Raw genomic sequence first — 17,754 nt, 5'->3', positions numbered from 1 at the left:
TTGGTTCATGGGCTGCTTTGGTCAGATCTTGTCTATTTTGTCCATACCTTGGCAGGTATAGTACAAAAGATCTTCCAGAAGCATACGAACTGGCTCTTTTGGGCGGGAATATTCCCGCCTTGCTCATTCCTTCTTCAGGTGACATTGCTGAAGTATTAAGAGTTAGTGCCTTATGCGTGTAGCTTTACTGTTAGTGCGGGTAGCCTTCCTTCTCAGCTTGTACCCATAGCTGCGGGAACAGGCAGAGTACTGTACCAAGGGAGGCTTTCCTGCGGGAACAGCTGGCTTACTGCGTGTAAGGTCTTCATCTCTCTGAGCATGGTGGGTCTTGCGGAACCAGTTGGTCTTTGCGCAGACGTACCCCATCAAGGTGTGTCTTGCGGGTCCAACTGGGCTTTGCGGGGACCTACCTCTTCAACTCCCCTTCCGCAACCAAACTCGTAAGCGAATAAAACAACCAACCTTTCCCATATATAACTCGAGTTTGAAAACTGCAAAATGTACCTCGTTTTCCATGTTTTAACTCGTGTCTCTTAACTAGGGGTGTGCGTGGTGCGGTTCGGTGCGGGTTTTGGCTAAAACCAAACCGAAAACCAAAACTTCGGTTTTTGGAGTTTTTTGAAGCCGTTCGGTTTTGGTATTTTCGATTTTTGCCATTTGAGTTTGAAAATTTTAGGCCGAAAAAAAAGTTAGACAAAAAATAATTAATTTTGTTAATTTTAAAATAATAGACTATTGTACATTTGATCAAAAATATTGGAGTTACATATATATTAAATTCTTATAAATTACTTAATATAAAATATAAAAAAACAAAAATTTAGGAATTCGGTTCAGTTCAGTTTTTGCGGTTTTTGTTACATTCGAAACCAAAACCGAACCGTTAGTGCGGTTTTTCAAAAACATAAAACCAAAGCGTCAGTTTTTGTTTCGGTTCGGTTTTTTCGGTTTCTTGCATACCCCTACTTTTAACTCACCAATGAACTTGATCGCCTATATATTTCAAATTATATATAAACATAAACATATGATTTGAAATACGTTGTAGTTGAACTTGCTATGTGTTGAAACGTGTTTTTAAATTATTTTTTTAATCTCATTTTAATTTGATGGAATTAGTTAACATGATCGTGATGAGTGAAGATGAGTTAGAGAAAGATCGAGCCAAAAAGAGTTATTTATCTTATAAGCTAAAAAAAATCTACTACTTTAGAAAGTTCAAAACTAAAAGAAAAGCTATTAAACATAATTCAAGTTGTTACTTTTTATCTAGTTTGACTGGGTTGTATTTCAAGTTCTTTACGCAACATGTCACCATATAATAAATATGAAATGATGGTATAAAATCTTTTGGTTTCATTATTTTTTAACCCTTCTAATTATTATCTTTAATTCTTATAAGTAAATTTCTATTGTATCAAAATGAGGTAAACCGATATCGGGAAATTCATCATATAAACTATGAAGATGAAGAATTTTAAGAACGAAAACAATATTATCTTTGACTGGACTCGAATTTGTCTGTCTTTGAAGCTTTAAGAATTAATTAGATTCAATTGGGTAAGTATAGACAATCCAACTACCGAGACTTGTTAGCATGTAAAATAAAACACCGATTAGGCTTGTCATAGAGAGGGAGAGTCACTTATTTGACCACCCTCAAACTTTAGAAATAAGCGACTTGTTTGAGAGAGTATAAATGTAAAATGGGCGTGAAAAAAAAAAACCAGTGAATTGATTGTGATTAACTCATTACAGTTGTCATGCATTGGTATTTATATCATACATGCTCGGGCGAGCCATCTGTTATCCCATTCTGGATGAGTCACTATTGGAGTTTGTTATAGGGCTTGGCTCCCCTATTGGAGATATGACACATGTATTTAGCATGTGAGACTCATTATGTTATTACATCCATACTACTAATAAGTTATTCCATAGGTCATGCATTGCACGTAACCAACTAGGTTCGTATCCAGTTATATTCTTGGAGACTCATCATCATGCATATCAACATGGATTTCGGAGAATTTGAAATATTGTTTTAACTTAAAACAGTTATTTGAAATAAATGGACCAGTAAAGGACAAGTCAGTTTCGCTTGCATATATCAAGGCCTTGTCGATAATATGTTTTTGTTATATAGTTATTCCTTTATACTCGTACTTGCCTCGTATTTACTACTTTAATTTGACACATTTCACCCATTATATTATTATATTAAATTGGTTTATCACACTAACTTGTTTATTTATTTAGTTTTCTACATATTTGATACAAATATACCTCTTTTACATGTCTATTAAAAGTATATCATTTGGGAATTATTAAAGCCAGAAGTATACATATACCTAATCAACATAAAGTGATAGTAAAGTAAGTTTAGACGTATAAGAAAGAACAGCTCATACCCCATACACATAACCCTTTGTCACATGTTCAAAAAGGATAAAAGAACAAAAAAGAAAATAAAATAAAATAGAGAACCTCTAAATAGAATAATGAGAGGCTCCTAAAGCTATAAAGATTTTACCAACGAACTCTAATAAAAAATTGTTGCAATAGCGTTTGAATAAAACATATAAAATTAGACTAGATGTAAGATGTCCTAGTGTAGTTGTGTGTTTATATATTATTTTATACACGAGTTGCCCAATAGGGCAATACTTTAAATTAGGATGCTTTTTCATTTTTTATTAATGTACTTTATATATTTTAGTCAATTTTAATTAATTATCTAAAGTAAATCTCAAAAACATGATCGGCTTGAAATAAAATGATCCAGACAAATTTTTCAAACAAAAATTATAAAGCTCCCATGGTGACTTGATTAAATGTTTACATACAGTTATAACTTTCAACTATATACTAACTCTAACGTCACTGCGAAAAAATCAAACAAAGGTTCATCAAAATTTGAGTTTTATTTTATTAATATATAAAATAAAAGTAACAAAATATTGCTTTGATTCAAATTTTTGTGCAAAACGACTAGGGGTCACTTGATTCTTTTAATATAAGTTAACATATAAAACGAGAAAAAGTATGGTGTCGCTTGACCACAACACCAAAACGTAACTCCGTTGGCTAATATAGACATGTAACCCCACATACCATACGAGCCATGCCTTCTGGAGAACACATCACCGATACATCATTAATCAGTTTTAGTAAAGCTATACAAGCCATGTAACTTTTTGCATACCACCTTAAAACGGGCTTGTGTCATACATTTTTGTTGTACACGATATCCGTAGTGTATAGATATTGTACCAGTATAGTTAAAATAATCATTAAGTTTTTTAACTTATCATGTTAAAACTAATCGTTTTAGTTAATATTACCGGGAATGAAACCGACAAATATCAGTCATCTTGTAGTTGTAGGTTTTCTACCGAAATGATTGAGTCAAGTCATCACGTTCTGTTTTCCCGAGTCTTATTTAAAGAGGGGAGGGGAAGGAAAGGAGAAGAAAATGTGAAGAAATCATGTTCCAGAGGTTTTTTAAGGGTGTGAGGGGAGGGGAAGAGAGAGAAAATACTAGAAAATTTAAGTGTATAATCATTTTTTCAAATTGGAGAGATTATGAAAGAAAACGTGTTTGTATCATTAATTGGCTATTAACTCCTACATTTTCTTTCCCTTTCCTTTCATTTTCATTAAACTCGGAAACACGAAATAAAGTGACACATTTTCCTCCTCCTCTCTTTCTTTTCTCTTTTAATTATCCTCCTTTTCTTTTCTCTACTTAAATGAAACTCGGAAAACTAGGTAACGTTAATTAGAAAATAAAAACTCAGTTTGAATTTGAACCTCCTTTGACTTGTACCACCCACACCGTAACGGCGGCCTTATGAGTTACAAACTTACAACGTCACATACATGATACATAGATTATATGCCACGCACGTGACACACCTGTTACGACTTTTGTCTTCTACTTCTTACTTCTTACTTCTTACTTCTTACTTATTCTCGTATCTCAAAACCACAATGTCTTTTTGATTTTTACACAACACACACTCACTTCGTGTGGGCCCCACTTATCCTTTATCCCACTCCCCCACGCGCTCCTCACGTGCCATAATAATAATAATATAATAATAATAATAATAATAATAATAATAATAATTATTATTATTATTATTATAATAATAATAATAATAATAATAATAATAATTATTATTATTATTATTATTATTATTATTATTATTTCTCTCTAACTTCCACTCAAAAACCCATCACACACAAAATTCAAAATCCAGATAACAAAGATTCCATCAACAAAATTTAAAGGTACTGCTATGTTCTTTCTTTGATTCTGTTTATATACTTTACACTCATGATTCTATATCTATATCTATACATATATTTCTGATATATATACTTTAGTGGTTAATTATTAGTAATTTTAAATAAATTGTAAATTGTTCCAGCCCTAAATTGTATAAAGCTAAGATCCCTTTTGTTACATTACGTGTTCATTTTTTGTCACATAAAGTAATTATAATATTATTATCCATATTGTAAATGTAAAGCCTTTGATCTTTTTATTCCTTTTGGTGTTGTAGATATAGATTATTAATGAGATATGAATTTGAGGCAAAGACCAGCTCCCACGCGCGGCCGTGACAATCCCCACGCGCCACCACCACTACCGCCGCAGGCGTCGAGCTATGAGGAGCCGTATAACATAATCCCCATCCACAGTTTACTCTCCGACCACCCGTCTCTCCGGTACCCGGAGGTACGGGCGGCGGCGGCCGCTCTCCGTGCCGTGGGCGATTTACGGCGGCCGCCGTTTCGTGAGTGGCGAGACGGGATGGACTTACTGGACTGGCTCGGGGAGTTTTTCGGGTTCCAAACGGATAACGTTCGGAACCAACGCGAGCATCTTGTTCTCCACCTCGCGAATTCGCAAATGCGGTTATCCCCACCGCCTGCCATAGCCGATAACCTCGACCCGAAGGTGTTACATAGCTTTCGGCGTAAGCTGCTTAAAAACTACGAGACGTGGTGCTCGTATTTACGGAAGAAGTCCCAGGTTCGCCTCCCGCATATTCGACAGAACCCCGAGACTCACCGACGCGAGCTTTTGTATGTTGCTATGTATTTGTTAATATGGGGAGAAGCCGGAAACCTTCGGTTTACACCGGAGTGTCTTTGCTATATTTACCATCATATGACTATGGAGTTGAACCAAGTGTTATCCAGAGACATCGATGTCAACACGGGTCGTGCGTTTAACCCGTCGATCTCCGGGGAAAACGCGTTTTTAAACAAAGTGATCACACCCATTTACAAAACTATTAAAACCGAAGTTCAAAGAAGTCGAAACGGGACCGCCCCGCATAGCGCGTGGCGAAACTACGACGACATAAACGAGTTTTTCTGGAGTCGGAAGTGTTTCAAGAAGCTTAAATGGCCGTTGGATGTTTCGAGTAATTTTTTCGTAGATGACCCGAAGTCGACGAATCGGGTTGGGAAAACGGGCTTTGTCGAGCAGCGAACGTTTTGGAATGTTTTTAGAAACTTCGATCGGTTATGGGTTTTGTTAATTTTGTTCTTTCAAGCTGCTATGATTGCTGCTTGGCGTGAAACTGTGTACCCGTGGGAAGCGATTAGTGATCGGGATGTACAGGTTGAACTGCTTACGGTTTTTATTACATGGGCCGGGCTCCGGTTCGGTCAGTCGGTTCTAGACGCCGGGACTCAGTACAGTTTAGTGTCAAAAGACTCGAAACTGCTTTTGTTTCGTATGGTTATGAAAAGCGCGGTGTCGTTAACGTGGATTGTCGTGTTTACCGTGTTCTACATTCAGATTTGGGTTCAGAAAAACTCGGACGGGCTGTGGTCGGACGCTGCGAACGATAAAATAATCGTGTTTTTGAAAGCGGGTTTGGTTTACATTATCCCGGAAGTACTCGCGTTAATCCTTTTCGTGTTACCGTGGGTCCGAAACTTTATAGAAAACACCGATTTTGTACTTTTCGACATGTTAACGTGGTGGTTTCATTCCCGACTCTATGTCGGACGAGGTTTACGGGAAGGGTTAGTTAATAACGTCAAGTATACACTCTTTTGGATAGTAATATTACTCTCGAAATTCTCGTTTAGTTACTTTCTGCAAATTAAACCGCTCGTTGCACCCACGAAAGCGTTATTAAACCTGAGATTGAACCAGTATAACTGGCACGAGTTTTTCACTAACACGAACCGAATGGCGGTTGTTTTAATATGGGTTCCGGTTGTTTTAATGTATTTAGTTGATATTCAGCTATGGTACACGGTTTTCTCGGCTTTTGTCGGGTCGATTATCGGTTTATTTTCGCATTTGGGCGAGATTCGGAATATTGAACAGTTGAGGTTACGGTTTCAGTTTTTCGCGAGCGCGTTACAGTTTAATATTATTCCCGAGGATCTAACGTTGGTTGCGAAAGATAGTCTTGTTCAGATGTTGCGTAACGCGATTCATCGGGTCAAACTTCGGTACGGGCTTGGTCTACCGCATAAGAAGCTGGAGTCGAGTCAGGTTGACGCGAGACAGTTTGCATTGATTTGGAACGAGATTATTTTTACGATGCGGGAGGAAGATTTGATTAGTGATAAAGAGGTCGAGTTGATGGAGTTACCGCCAACGTGTTGGGATATTATGGTGGTTCGGTGGCCGTGTATATTGTTGTGTAACGAGTTGCGTCTTGCGTTGAACCAGGCGAGTGAGCTCGCGGGTGCGCCGGACCGATGGGTTTGGTTCAGGATTTGTAACAGTGAGTATAGACGGTGTGCGGTTATTGAAGCGTATTGTTGTATTCAGTTTGTGTTACTTAATATTATTGAAAAGAATACTGAAGAACACGCGATCGTTACAAGATTATTCGAGTCGATTAATATGTCTATACATAACGGGCAGTTTACACGGGAATATAAATGTCAAGCGCTTCCGATTATCCACGCTAAGTTAATTAATCTAGTCGAAATATTATTGTCACCGGATCAAAATACGGCCAAACTAGTCTTTGTTTTGCAAACCCTTTACGAGCATACGGTTAAAGAGCTACCGAAATCTAAGAAACCGATGAGTATATTGATTAACGAAGGTCTCGCCCCGCGAAACCCGGCTACAACCGAAGAGGGGTTACTTTTCGTGAACAGAGTTCGGTTTCCCAAACCCGATGACGCGTTCTACTACCGACAGTTACGGCGGTTGAGAACGATTTTAAGTGCTCGGGACTCTATGCGGGATGTCCCGAAGAACATTGAGGCTCGGAGACGGATCGCGTTTTTTAGCAACTCGGTGTTTATGAATATCCCGCGGGCCCCGCAGGTTGAGAAAATGATGGCATTTAGCGTTTTGACACCGTACTATGACGAGGATGTTTTGTATAAAAAGGAAGCGTTAAGAAACCCGAACGATGACGGGATCTCGACACTGTTTTATTTGCAGAAGATATACGAAGACGAGTGGGAGAATTTTATGGAACGGATGCGGGGAGACGGGATGAAAAATGATGACGAGATTTTCACCACGAGGTCCCAGGATCTTCGAGTTTGGGCGTCGTATCGCGGTCAGACGTTGTCGAGAACGGTTCGGGGAATGATGTATTATTACCGGGCACTTAAAATACTTGCGTATCTTGATTCGGCTTCCGAGATGGATATGAAACAGTCGATGGGTCTTTGGGGTTCTAGAAGCTTAAACCAAAACCGAGCTGTGAACGAGTTCGGTGCGGTTATGATGAAGTTCACGTATGTTGTCGCTTGCCAGATTTACGGGTCCCAAAAGAAAAAAGGCGAGTCACAAGCCGAAGATATTGCAAATTTGATGAAAAATAACGAAGCGCTTCGGGTCGCGTATGTAGATGAAGTTCGGTTGGGTCGGGAGGAAGTCGAGTATTACTCGGTTCTTGTGAAGTATAACCAGCAGTTAAAGCGAGAGGAAGAAATTTACCGGATCAAGTTACCGGGTCCAATGAAGCTCGGTGAAGGAAAACCCGAGAACCAAAACCACGCGATTATTTTCACTCGGGGCGATGCGCTTCAAACAATCGACATGAACCAAGATAATACGTTTGAGGAGGCGTTAAAGATGCGAAACCTTTTGGAGGAGTTCAAGATCACTCACGGGATTCGAAAACCGACGATTCTCGGTGTTCGTGAAAACATATTTACGGGTTCGGTTTCGTCACTTGCGTGGTTCATGTCAACTCAAGAAATGAGCTTCGTGACACTCGGTCAACGCGTGCTCGCGAACCCGTTAAAAGTCCGAATGCATTACGGTCACCCGGACGTGTTTGACCGGTTCTGGTTCTTGACACGGGGCGGGATTAGTAAGGCGTCTAAAGTTATCAATATCAGTGAAGACATATTCGCGGGGTTTAACTGCACGTTACGAGGCGGGAACGTGACACATCACGAGTATATTCAAGTGGGTAAAGGTCGGGACGTCGGGTTGAATCAGATCTCGATGTTTGAAGCAAAAGTTGCATCGGGAAACGGTGAACAGGTTTTGAGTCGGGACGTGTATCGGTTAGGTCACCGGCTCGATTTCTTCCGCATGTTGTCGTTTTTTTACACGACAGTCGGGTTTTATTATAACACCATGATCATGATTCTGATGGTTTACACGTTTCTGTGGGGCCGGTTATATCTCGCGTTGAGTGGCGTCGAGGGTGCAGCTTTGGACAACGTTCGGTTAAACAAAGCATTCAGTGTGGTCCTGAACCAACAATTTGTGGTTCAGATCGGGGTCTTTACCGCCCTCCCGATGATAGTCGAGAACTCGATCGAACACGGGTTTTTATCCGCTGTGTGGGATTACTTAACAATGCAGCTACAACTGGCGTCGATTTTCTTCACGTTCTCGATGGGGACCCGCAGCCACTACTTCGGTCGAACCATTCTTCACGGTGGGGCCAAGTACCGGGCCACGGGACGTGGGTTTGTCGTAGAACATAAAAGTTTTTGTGAGAACTACCGGTTATACGCGCGAAGTCATTTCATGAAGGCGATCGAGCTCGGTGTGATATTAACCGTGTATGCATCGAACACCCCGTTATCTATTAATAATTTCGTTTACATAATTCTAAACTTTTCAAGTTGGTTCCTTGTTGTTTCGTGGATCATGGCACCGTTTGTGTTTAACCCGTCGGGTTTTGATTGGTTGAAAACGGTTTATGATTTTAACGACTTCGTGAGATGGATATTTTACAGTGGCGGGGCGACGGCGAAAGCCGATGTAAGCTGGGAAACGTGGTGGTACGAGGAGCAAGATCATTTAAGAACAACCGGATTATGGGGGAAATTGTTAGAAATTATACTCGATTTACGGTTTTTCTTTTTCCAATACGGGGTCGTTTACCATCTCAAAATAGCCGATAATAAAACGAGTATTGGCGTGTACTTGGTCTCGTGGGTTTTCATGATCGCCATCATATCCGTTTACATTGTGATCGCGTATGCTCAAGATAAATACGCAGCAAAGGAACATCATAAGTACCGGCTCGTGCAACTTATCGTGACGTTTGTGGTGGTTTTCGTGATTATGATGTTGTTGAACTTTACAAAGTTAACGGTTTTGGATCTGTTCTCGAGTGTGTTGGCGTTTATTCCAACCGGGTGGGGGATGATATCGATCGCACAGGTTTTGAGGCCGTTTCTTGAAAGCTCGGTTGTTTGGGATTCGGTTGTGTCGTTGGCTCGGCTTTATGATATGTTGATTGGGATATTTGTTTTGGCCCCCCTTGCGTTTTTGTCGTGGATGCCCGGGTTTCAAGCGATGCAAACGAGGATTTTGTTTAATGAAGCGTTTAGTCGCGGGCTTCAGATTTCCAGGATTCTCACCGGGAAGAATATTAACACCGAGTCATGATGAGATCAAGGTAATATATTTCTCGATACGACATTTTTGATTCATGTGTAAATATATATAAAAAATGCGTTGATTTGGGTTGTGTTTTATCTATGATTTTACAGGATACGGGCGTATGTAAAATGACTGTTACGCCCTTGGGCTTATCAAGCTGCTTGTTAACAGATGCCTTGAAGAAACTGGAAAGCTTGGGGGTCTTTTTGTCTTTTTTTTTATTGTTTAGCTATTGAACCTTGTAACATTTGACCAGTATTAAGAGGTCAACTTTGTTGCAGCAGTAAATAGGCTTTTCAGTTCAATTTGTATCTATATATGCATGAATTGTTCGTGAACTGTTCTTCGGGAAGTTCATTAATGCCCGTTCATTTAATAAACAAACGAACATGAACGAACATGTTCATTTTTTAAACAAACAAACATTAGTCCGATTTGTTTGCGTAAAGTTGACTTAATGAACACAAGCATACCCTTGTTCGTTCTGTTCGTATACATACCTATATGTATATATTGTTTATCTAATTACTGCGTATAAATATATAATCATCTCAAAATGCTACAATTTTCAAAATTGAACTTTTGTATAATATAACTGTTTTTTACAACTATGTGTACAGATGCAACAAAAACCTCAACATTAAACCTTTAGAAAATTTGCTGTTCTTGAATAATAACAGGCACTTCTTCGTACAAAAACGCGTCTCTAAACCTCTTCGGCAACACGAATCGACCCCCGAATCGTTGCTGCATGTATATCACAAAAACACAAAACAACCCGCTGCAACATATAACAACATCCCACATAGTTGAATAATAATCCATCCCCGGATTTGCGTATATCTTGTCATAAAACCACGACGAACTATGTCTTCGATAAAGATCGTATACATGAGGCAATAACCGAACCATAGTCGACCCGATATAAAACGAAGGAGCAAGAACCGTCTCGTGTACGTCACTAAACAAATTGAACATAATTTGAGGTATCAAAAACGCATCAAGAACCAACCCGGTATATGATTCGAGTGCACCCCAAAACGTTACGTTCTCGTGTGCTAAATGAAACCGCGTTTTCGTGTGAGTATTTTGTAGCGAGTGTGCAAACCAAGCGGTTAGACCGATCGCAATGTACAACGGGCATGATATTTTAAGAACCTTTTTATCGGACATCCAGAGGCTTCTACGGTTCTCGTGACCGTTTCTTGAAGACCAAGTAAGCTGCAGTAACCGAAACTGTAATAAGAAGGCGACCATTGTAATGACTCGAACCAAAACCTCGTTAACTTCCAGCCATTGATCGGTACCAAGAAACACGTTTTGTTTTCGGTTAACCATAAAAACGGCTTCAAAGTTGAGCAGTAACGGGATCATATGAGCTAAAGTGAGCACAACCAACATGACAACGGATATAAACAGAAGCATATCGGGATTCTTTTTAACATGAAACAACTGCAACCCGACGAAAACGCACGCGAGTGTGTTGGATATTAAAACCATGGTTATTTCAAGATCCATCCTCCATATCGACTCTTTCGCTTGAATTGTAGTTATCGAGCTAGACCCGAAGTCAACCGGGTCAAAGTAAAGCGGGTCGGGTTTCTCACGGGTGCTTTTAATACTCCCACGAACCATTCCCGCGTCTTTCGAGTTCAATGGCGAGAAGTTAATGTTTACCACGAGTTCACAGTCTAATAATCTTTTCTTTTGAAATTTCTCATATGGCATATGCTTACAACCTATCATACATATAACACCGCTTTTAGTATTATACACACCTTCTGCAGATATTTCGACAACCTTTGACGGGCCGATTTGATCACCAAAGTCAAACGCGTCACGGGCCTTGAAGCTAATCACATAACTAACATTAACATACCCGTTCGTTGAACTATGATTCCATTGATTTTCAAAAGGCGTGTAGACTTTGTCACGTATGTATAACGGAGATGCATAACCATACGCCGTTTGACCTTTCTTGTTTCTAACCATCATGTCGAATCTCAAGCTCGGCGATCCCTCATCCGGGTAGGTACCCTTTTTACCTTTCGTATCGAGATTTTCTTTACAAAAGCTTTGAACCTTTTCATATTCCGTATGCTCGTACGAAACACCTTTGATTCTCGAATTTACATTAGCGGGACTATAAAACGAAACATTACCAAGACTCTCGGTTTCCGTACTCCACATCTTCCCAACGATACCACTCCTACGCTTTAAACTAAAACTCGAAGCAAAACTAAACGCTAACTTAACCGAACACCTTTTAAGAGACGTTCTAGTGTTATCAAACACTCGACACGCAACCAACGCAACACGTTTCTTCCTCTTGTCCCACACCCCTTCCACAACCAAACTCGTAAGCGGATAAAACAACAAACCTTTCCCATAACTCGAATTCGAAAACTGCAAAATGTACCTCACTTTCCCGTCCTCCAAACAATCAATAACCTTAACCGACATAAACCGCGGCAATATCTCATCGCCCACGGGTCCAAAACTACACGACACGTTCTTACAATCATAATTCTCGTAATCCAATTCAAATCTCATCCCCCATGTCATAACCGAGCATATCCCTTTACCAACCGTACCCCGCACCACATTTTCGATACCATCATCGTAAACACGAAAACCGCCGTTTTCGATCTCTTTACCAATATAACTATAATTATACCCCATACCCGAAACACCCAAAATCGACATGGGTTTAAATTTAAAGTAACTATCACTACCAGGTACCGACACACTTTCTAAACTACCAGTAACCAAACTCGTATCAAGAACCGTCGAATTCGGATAATTTAACTTAAACACAACATTAACATCCCGCAACGAACTCACCGAACCCGAACCGGAACCGACCAAACAAAGCTTCCCGGAACCCGAATCCCAAAACCCAGAAAGCCTAAACTCAGCTCCGACGCCACGTGGCACAAACCGGGGCGGCCGGAACTTAACAAGGCGTAACCCACGCCGTGAAACCTTGCCGGAGAAATAGTTAATAATATCCGGTCCAATCAAGTTAAGAACCGAATTAACGTAAAGGGTATGATTATCTTGAGTCTTGTAAGCTTTCTTGATCGTAAAGGTTGCAACTTGGGGGTTAATTGGGTTGAAATTGAATTGGGTTTGATTTTGAAACCCTAGGGTGTATACAGCGGTGTTTAAATTGGGGAAATTGGGTGGTGGTAATTGGGTATTGGTTAATTGGGTTTGTGGAACGACGTCGTTGCAGTAATTGGAGTATGGGAATTGGGTTGGAATTGATTTTGAAATTGTGAAGAAAAGAGTTGAAATTAGAATCAAGATTTGGGGAAATGAAACCCTAATTTTGGATTCCATTGGGAACCAGATTTGTGTGTAGGCGAATCTTATTATTTCTGAATCTATATTATAGGTGAATCTTTTAACAAGAGATTTCATGAACTTGTTGAGTGTTGTACATTGTGCTTTAGGTGTGGTACATTTCTGTTTGTATATATTTATTTTCAAAACCGCAAAAACACCAACACAGCCACCAAGCTACCTCCGTGTTACGGAGGCCGTCAAGAAAGAGAAAACACAATTACACAAAAACAAAATTACACTTGTTATATGGTCCGCTGACTCACCTTCCACCTCACACAAAGCGCAAATATTGTCCGAGAACCTTAAATTCCTTCGTTCCAACGCTCCCTTAGTAGGTTATTTATCCATATTCACCCTCCAAGCATGAATGTTGCATTTCGTCGGAACCCATTTTAATTTGTATATGGTTATGTAAACTTGTAATATAATATTTGGAGTGTAATTAATGTGGGAAAAATCTCAAACTAGTCATTTTTACCAAGATTTTCTAATTCTAGCTCAAGACCAAAACAAATTCCCAAACTAGCCCATATTATTCCGTCGGGTCCAACCAAAACACTAACTGATCCGATTGAATTTGTAGCCTATCACGACGCACCACATTGCCTGATGTTCCATCGGATCCGACGTTTTAAGTGTCTGGCCGACGATTAGCCGGAAGAAACGCCGGAGGAGAAGACAGTCGGTTCTGACGGAAACAATGTCTGAACATTCGGATCCGACTGTTTAATTTGTCCGACGAATCCTGGATTTTCAATTCGGGGGTTTTTGATTTTGTGTTTTAGAGTGAAATTTGAACAATATGATTGTGTTCTTTTCGAAAAACTAAGCGATTTGCACTATTTATTTGCTTGTTTTTGTGAAGAAATAAGATTGATGGAGATGGAGGTTGTTATGGAGGTTTTGGGTTTGATAGGTAGAAAATGAAAAATTCAGTCGGATCCGACGGAATTTTAAGAAATTCGATTGAATCCATTAAAACGTTGACACGTGACGCGATTTTAAAGGTCCGAAAATTCAGTCGGATCCGATTGAATTTTTTTGGCTAGTTTGATATTTTGTTTGATTTTGGACTATTTGTGAAAAACCATGATAAAAATGGTTATTTTGGGAAATTTCCTATTAAAGTAACTATGGGAAAGTCAAAGTTTATTCTCTTTTCTTTTCTTTTCTATCCTTTTCATTTCTTTTTTAGAAAATAACTTAAAGTTAGTGATTGCATCACATTCAACTAGGGGTGAGCATGAACCGGCTCTGACCACTCAACACGTGAGACTCGTTAAACTCTAGACGATCATACCCGCTAAGAATACTGTGTGGTCGGTTCATTGGTCCTACAAATACTAAAGAATCAAGTAGAATTTATGAACCAAAGTGAACTGTACGTGATGAGATGTTGTGTTCATTTAATTAAGCAAACGAACATCATAAACACTAAAACCATCATTTTTTGTTACTATAGTGATGAGATGAGAGGAGCTCGGGATGGTTATTTCCACTCCGTTCACACTTATTGCTTGGAATCGTTTTCGTTTAATTCATGTTACGAAAAATGATATACGAAAAGATAAATGCTGCATGTTCATACATCATGAGATTTTATCGTTATTCTCTCTTATTGGTGTTTTGTTAGTGTTCCTGTGATTATTGTGAGACCTTCTGGAGTGATTTGTGTTACATACGTTAATTAGTGTCCAGTGATTGTATGAACATTTGTTACAGTAAGTTGTTAGACTGGTAATGATTATAGTTTTACATCTTAAGACGTTTCGGTTGAACAAGCGAATAGTGTGTGGTGTCGAAAGAATTTTTTGTAATGCAATTTTTTATATTTTATATCAGAAAACATAAATCTCTACAACAAAATGATGGGGAAAAAATGTATAATAAACAAATTATTATAACTTGTCAAAATTGTATATACAACAAAAAAATGGAAACCAACAAATCTAAGTGAAGAAACAAAAACATATACTAAAAAATGATGTTAATAATGATTGCTTTTGCTTACATTTAATTTCAGCTGCGAGTGATCGCGTTTCTTGAACCCGCAGCAATCTTTCTGTGTCCCCGGGAACTCGACTTTTTGTCTCGTCTGCGTCTTTTTGATGGTGTCTTTTTTGGATTACTTAGATTCGATTCTGTAGACTTTTTTAATGGCTTTTCGATGATAATTGCTGACTGGGAATTGGAAATGACAGGTGTACCAAGAACCGGTGGCGGTGGGGCCCAATGCTCCAAAACATCTCTATGGTATCCCTGTTATAAAGAACAGAATCAGCATAAGTCATAAATATGAACTCTTTGACTGTCAAGGTCAACTTGGATGGATTTCAAGACTCGAATTTTGATATGAATTCTCGAGGTTTGAAAAATATTCACAAGTTAAATTGAACTTATTTACAAAATTCTTCGAATGGAAACATGTTAATGTCAAATTTGAAAAAAGATCCGTATCAATTTTGGCATTTGGAAATGATCGGTTTGACTTTGAAAGTCAACATGCATGTTTAAGAAATAAAGGGTCAAACAAGAATGGTGATAACTCGATACCTGAAGTACAAAATTGCGTCTTTCACAGTCCCAAAACATGTTAATGGTCCAATTAGTCTTCGACCTAATCTTGTCCCGTACGATGCCAAAACTAATCTGATCTCTTGAAGTAAACCGGTCAACTTCATTAAACCATAGACATGTAAAAAGATTGGATATTGGGATATGTTCTTTTATTACCACACAACCTTCTGGAACATCTGCAATAATTAAAAAATAAATAAAAATATTGAGTTGTATTTAAAAAATAAATAAAATGTCGTACCACTTCTAATAGGAAGCTTGGCTGAAGTATAAGGGGTCAAACCCTCCTTTTTATAAAAGTCAATCTGAAAGTCAATGGAGGCATTATCATACTTTGCAGCCGCCTTATTAGCTTCGGCTTCTAAAAACACATCAAAACGCTTATAATGCCTTGAAATCGCAAAACTTGCATTTTCCCTCCACAAAAACCTGAAACCAATTAAATTATATGTTTCTGTATTCGATATAAAAAACACTATAACATTGCAATATAAATTATAAATTAATACCTTTCAAGAATTTGATACGGGTCAACCACAAGCTTAAGTTTTCCATCCATCCATATAGAGTAACGCGCATTGGGAAAAAGCCTATGTGATAAAAGCTTTGGAACCTTCAAAAAGTTGTCCATTATGTTGTCAAAATTGAAACCATTTTTGATAACCAACTAATAGTCAACTAGACAACTGTATTTGGTCAAATGTTACCTTTCCATTGCGCCTCGGGTCTGCATATGGCAGATTGTAAACAACAACAACGTTCCACAAACCTATCTTCTTGCTATCATCCAAGTTACTTGCATTCCTCATAAACTTTTCGGTTTCTTCATCAATAAACATGAAAAAGCAGACGTTTTGCTTTGCAGTTTCACTGATATTCGTCGGTTGTTGAATCAAATCATAAGCTCCTGTTAAAGTTACACTATTAGAAACACAAATACATATGTGTAAACTATGTATGATAATGATAATTATGATATAGAAAAATACCAAATATTGCAGATGCAACCACGATTCCATGACACTGATCCATCAGAAAAAGATCTGAATCACTAATATCAAATCCTGACTTGCGTCCGGGCCTATCTCCTCTCACAAACCTTTTATGTAACCAAGCACAAACCGGAAACTGATTAGTGACTAGAAAACTAAGCAATGGGTGTTTGGATATCAGTTTAACAAGTGTATATGTATTGAAACACCCTCGGAATGATGAGTGAATCTATAGAAAATAATAATCATAATCATACCCACAATGCACAGCCATTGATTCTTTGATATCATAAGCTTCATATCTCTGTTTTAAAGAAGGATATCCACCAAACTCCGACCCACCAAATTCAGTTTTTATTAAACTCTCATCATGAATGTAAGTAAGGTTATGAAGCACTGGAGAATATGATGGTGATTTTGGCATTAATGCAATAGCATCTTTCACAGGAAGGTAACACACCGGACACGCTGCAACATCATAAATAAATACACAATTAGCAAATAAATAAAAAAAGAAAAAAATTCAAGACTGCAAAATTAGTAATGGTGATTTAAGCTTACGACGAGGGCCTGTTTTTTTCTTGTCTGCTGGTGGAGGTGGCAATGTGAAGGTCTCACAAGGGTTTCCAGGAGGAAGAGTGTAGCCTGTGAAATAATCACGCGGTGGATGGACGGTAGGCGGGGGCGGTGGTGGTGGTGGTGGATGGGATACAGCCCGTTTATCTTCATATAATGTGACCGGCATCTTCCCGTTCATCAATGCAGAATTTAACTCATGATTTCTTTCATTGATACTTGGTGAAAACCTAGAAAATCTTTTGGGGAAATGATTCCTTTGGTTGATTTCACCTTCAAAATTCAAAATGAATCATGAACAAACACCTAACTGGAATAATAAAATCAGTTGGTTATATACATAGAGGCAGATAGGCAATCTAACACAAACTGATTACTGAATAATTAGGCTGAACT

The 17,754-nt window shown here is 38.7% G+C and overlaps 2 protein-coding genes, 1 non-coding gene and 1 pseudogene across 4 annotated transcripts; 2 read left to right on the top strand and 2 right to left on the bottom strand.

The window, feature by feature from the left end:
* The first annotated feature begins 4,577 nt into the window (after positions 1-4,577).
* On the top strand, positions 4,578-10,219 carry LOC143621172 (callose synthase 11 pseudogene; annotated as a pseudogene). The gene is made up of 2 exons (XR_013151467.1): positions 4,578-9,878; positions 9,973-10,219. The product of XR_013151467.1 is annotated as a callose synthase 11 pseudogene (transcript).
* Positions 7,584-7,665, top strand: LOC143621250 (small nucleolar RNA J33). The gene has a single exon (XR_013151483.1). It is a non-coding gene; the product is annotated as a small nucleolar RNA J33 (small nucleolar RNA).
* A 291-nt stretch (positions 10,220-10,510) lies between the features above and the next one.
* LOC143621233 (uncharacterized) lies at positions 10,511-13,207 on the bottom strand. The gene has a single exon (XM_077092731.1). It carries the CDS (start codon positions 13,205-13,207, stop codon positions 10,511-10,513), a length of 2,697 nt encoding a protein of 898 aa, XP_076948846.1.
* A 2,025-nt stretch (positions 13,208-15,232) lies between these two features.
* On the bottom strand, positions 15,233-17,539 carry LOC143621232 (putative hexosyltransferase MUCI70). Its single transcript, XM_077092730.1, has 8 exons — positions 17,344-17,539; positions 17,040-17,250; positions 16,780-16,889; positions 16,498-16,697; positions 16,300-16,403; positions 16,032-16,219; positions 15,767-15,966; positions 15,233-15,472 (listed from the first exon to the last, which is right to left on the bottom strand). The coding sequence occupies exons 1-8, from the start codon at positions 17,537-17,539 to the stop codon at positions 15,233-15,235; spliced, it is 1,449 nt and encodes a 482-aa protein (XP_076948845.1).
* Between the last annotated feature and the right edge of the window lie 215 nt (positions 17,540-17,754).

Source organism: Bidens hawaiensis, unplaced genomic scaffold, assembly GCF_021521415.1.
Source record: "Bidens hawaiensis isolate Kalapana, Puna unplaced genomic scaffold, B.hawaiensis_p1.1 tig00002772_1, whole genome shotgun sequence".
In the NCBI taxonomy this organism is placed as follows: Eukaryota; Viridiplantae; Streptophyta; class Magnoliopsida; order Asterales; family Asteraceae; genus Bidens; species Bidens hawaiensis.
The sequence above is the reverse complement of the archived record's forward strand: the minus strand, read 5'-3'. Positions and strand labels throughout refer to the sequence as shown.

Bases quoted from the DNA above. Each gene is read 5' to 3' on its own strand.
- LOC143621233 (XM_077092731.1), bottom strand. From the start codon at position 13,207: ATGGAATCCAAAATTAGGGTTTCATTTCCCCAAATCTTGATTCTAATT.
- LOC143621232 (XM_077092730.1), bottom strand. From the start codon at position 17,539: ATGAACGGGAAGATGCCGGTCACATTATATGAAGATAAACGGGCTGTA. The intron at 16,890-17,039 runs GTATGATTATGA...GTTACATAAAAG, and splicing joins TCAATGGCTGTGCATTGTGG to GTTTGTGAGAGGAGATAGGC. The intron at 16,404-16,497 runs GTAACATTTGAC...AACTTTTTGAAG, and splicing joins ACCCGAGGCGCAATGGAAAG to GTTCCAAAGCTTTTATCACA.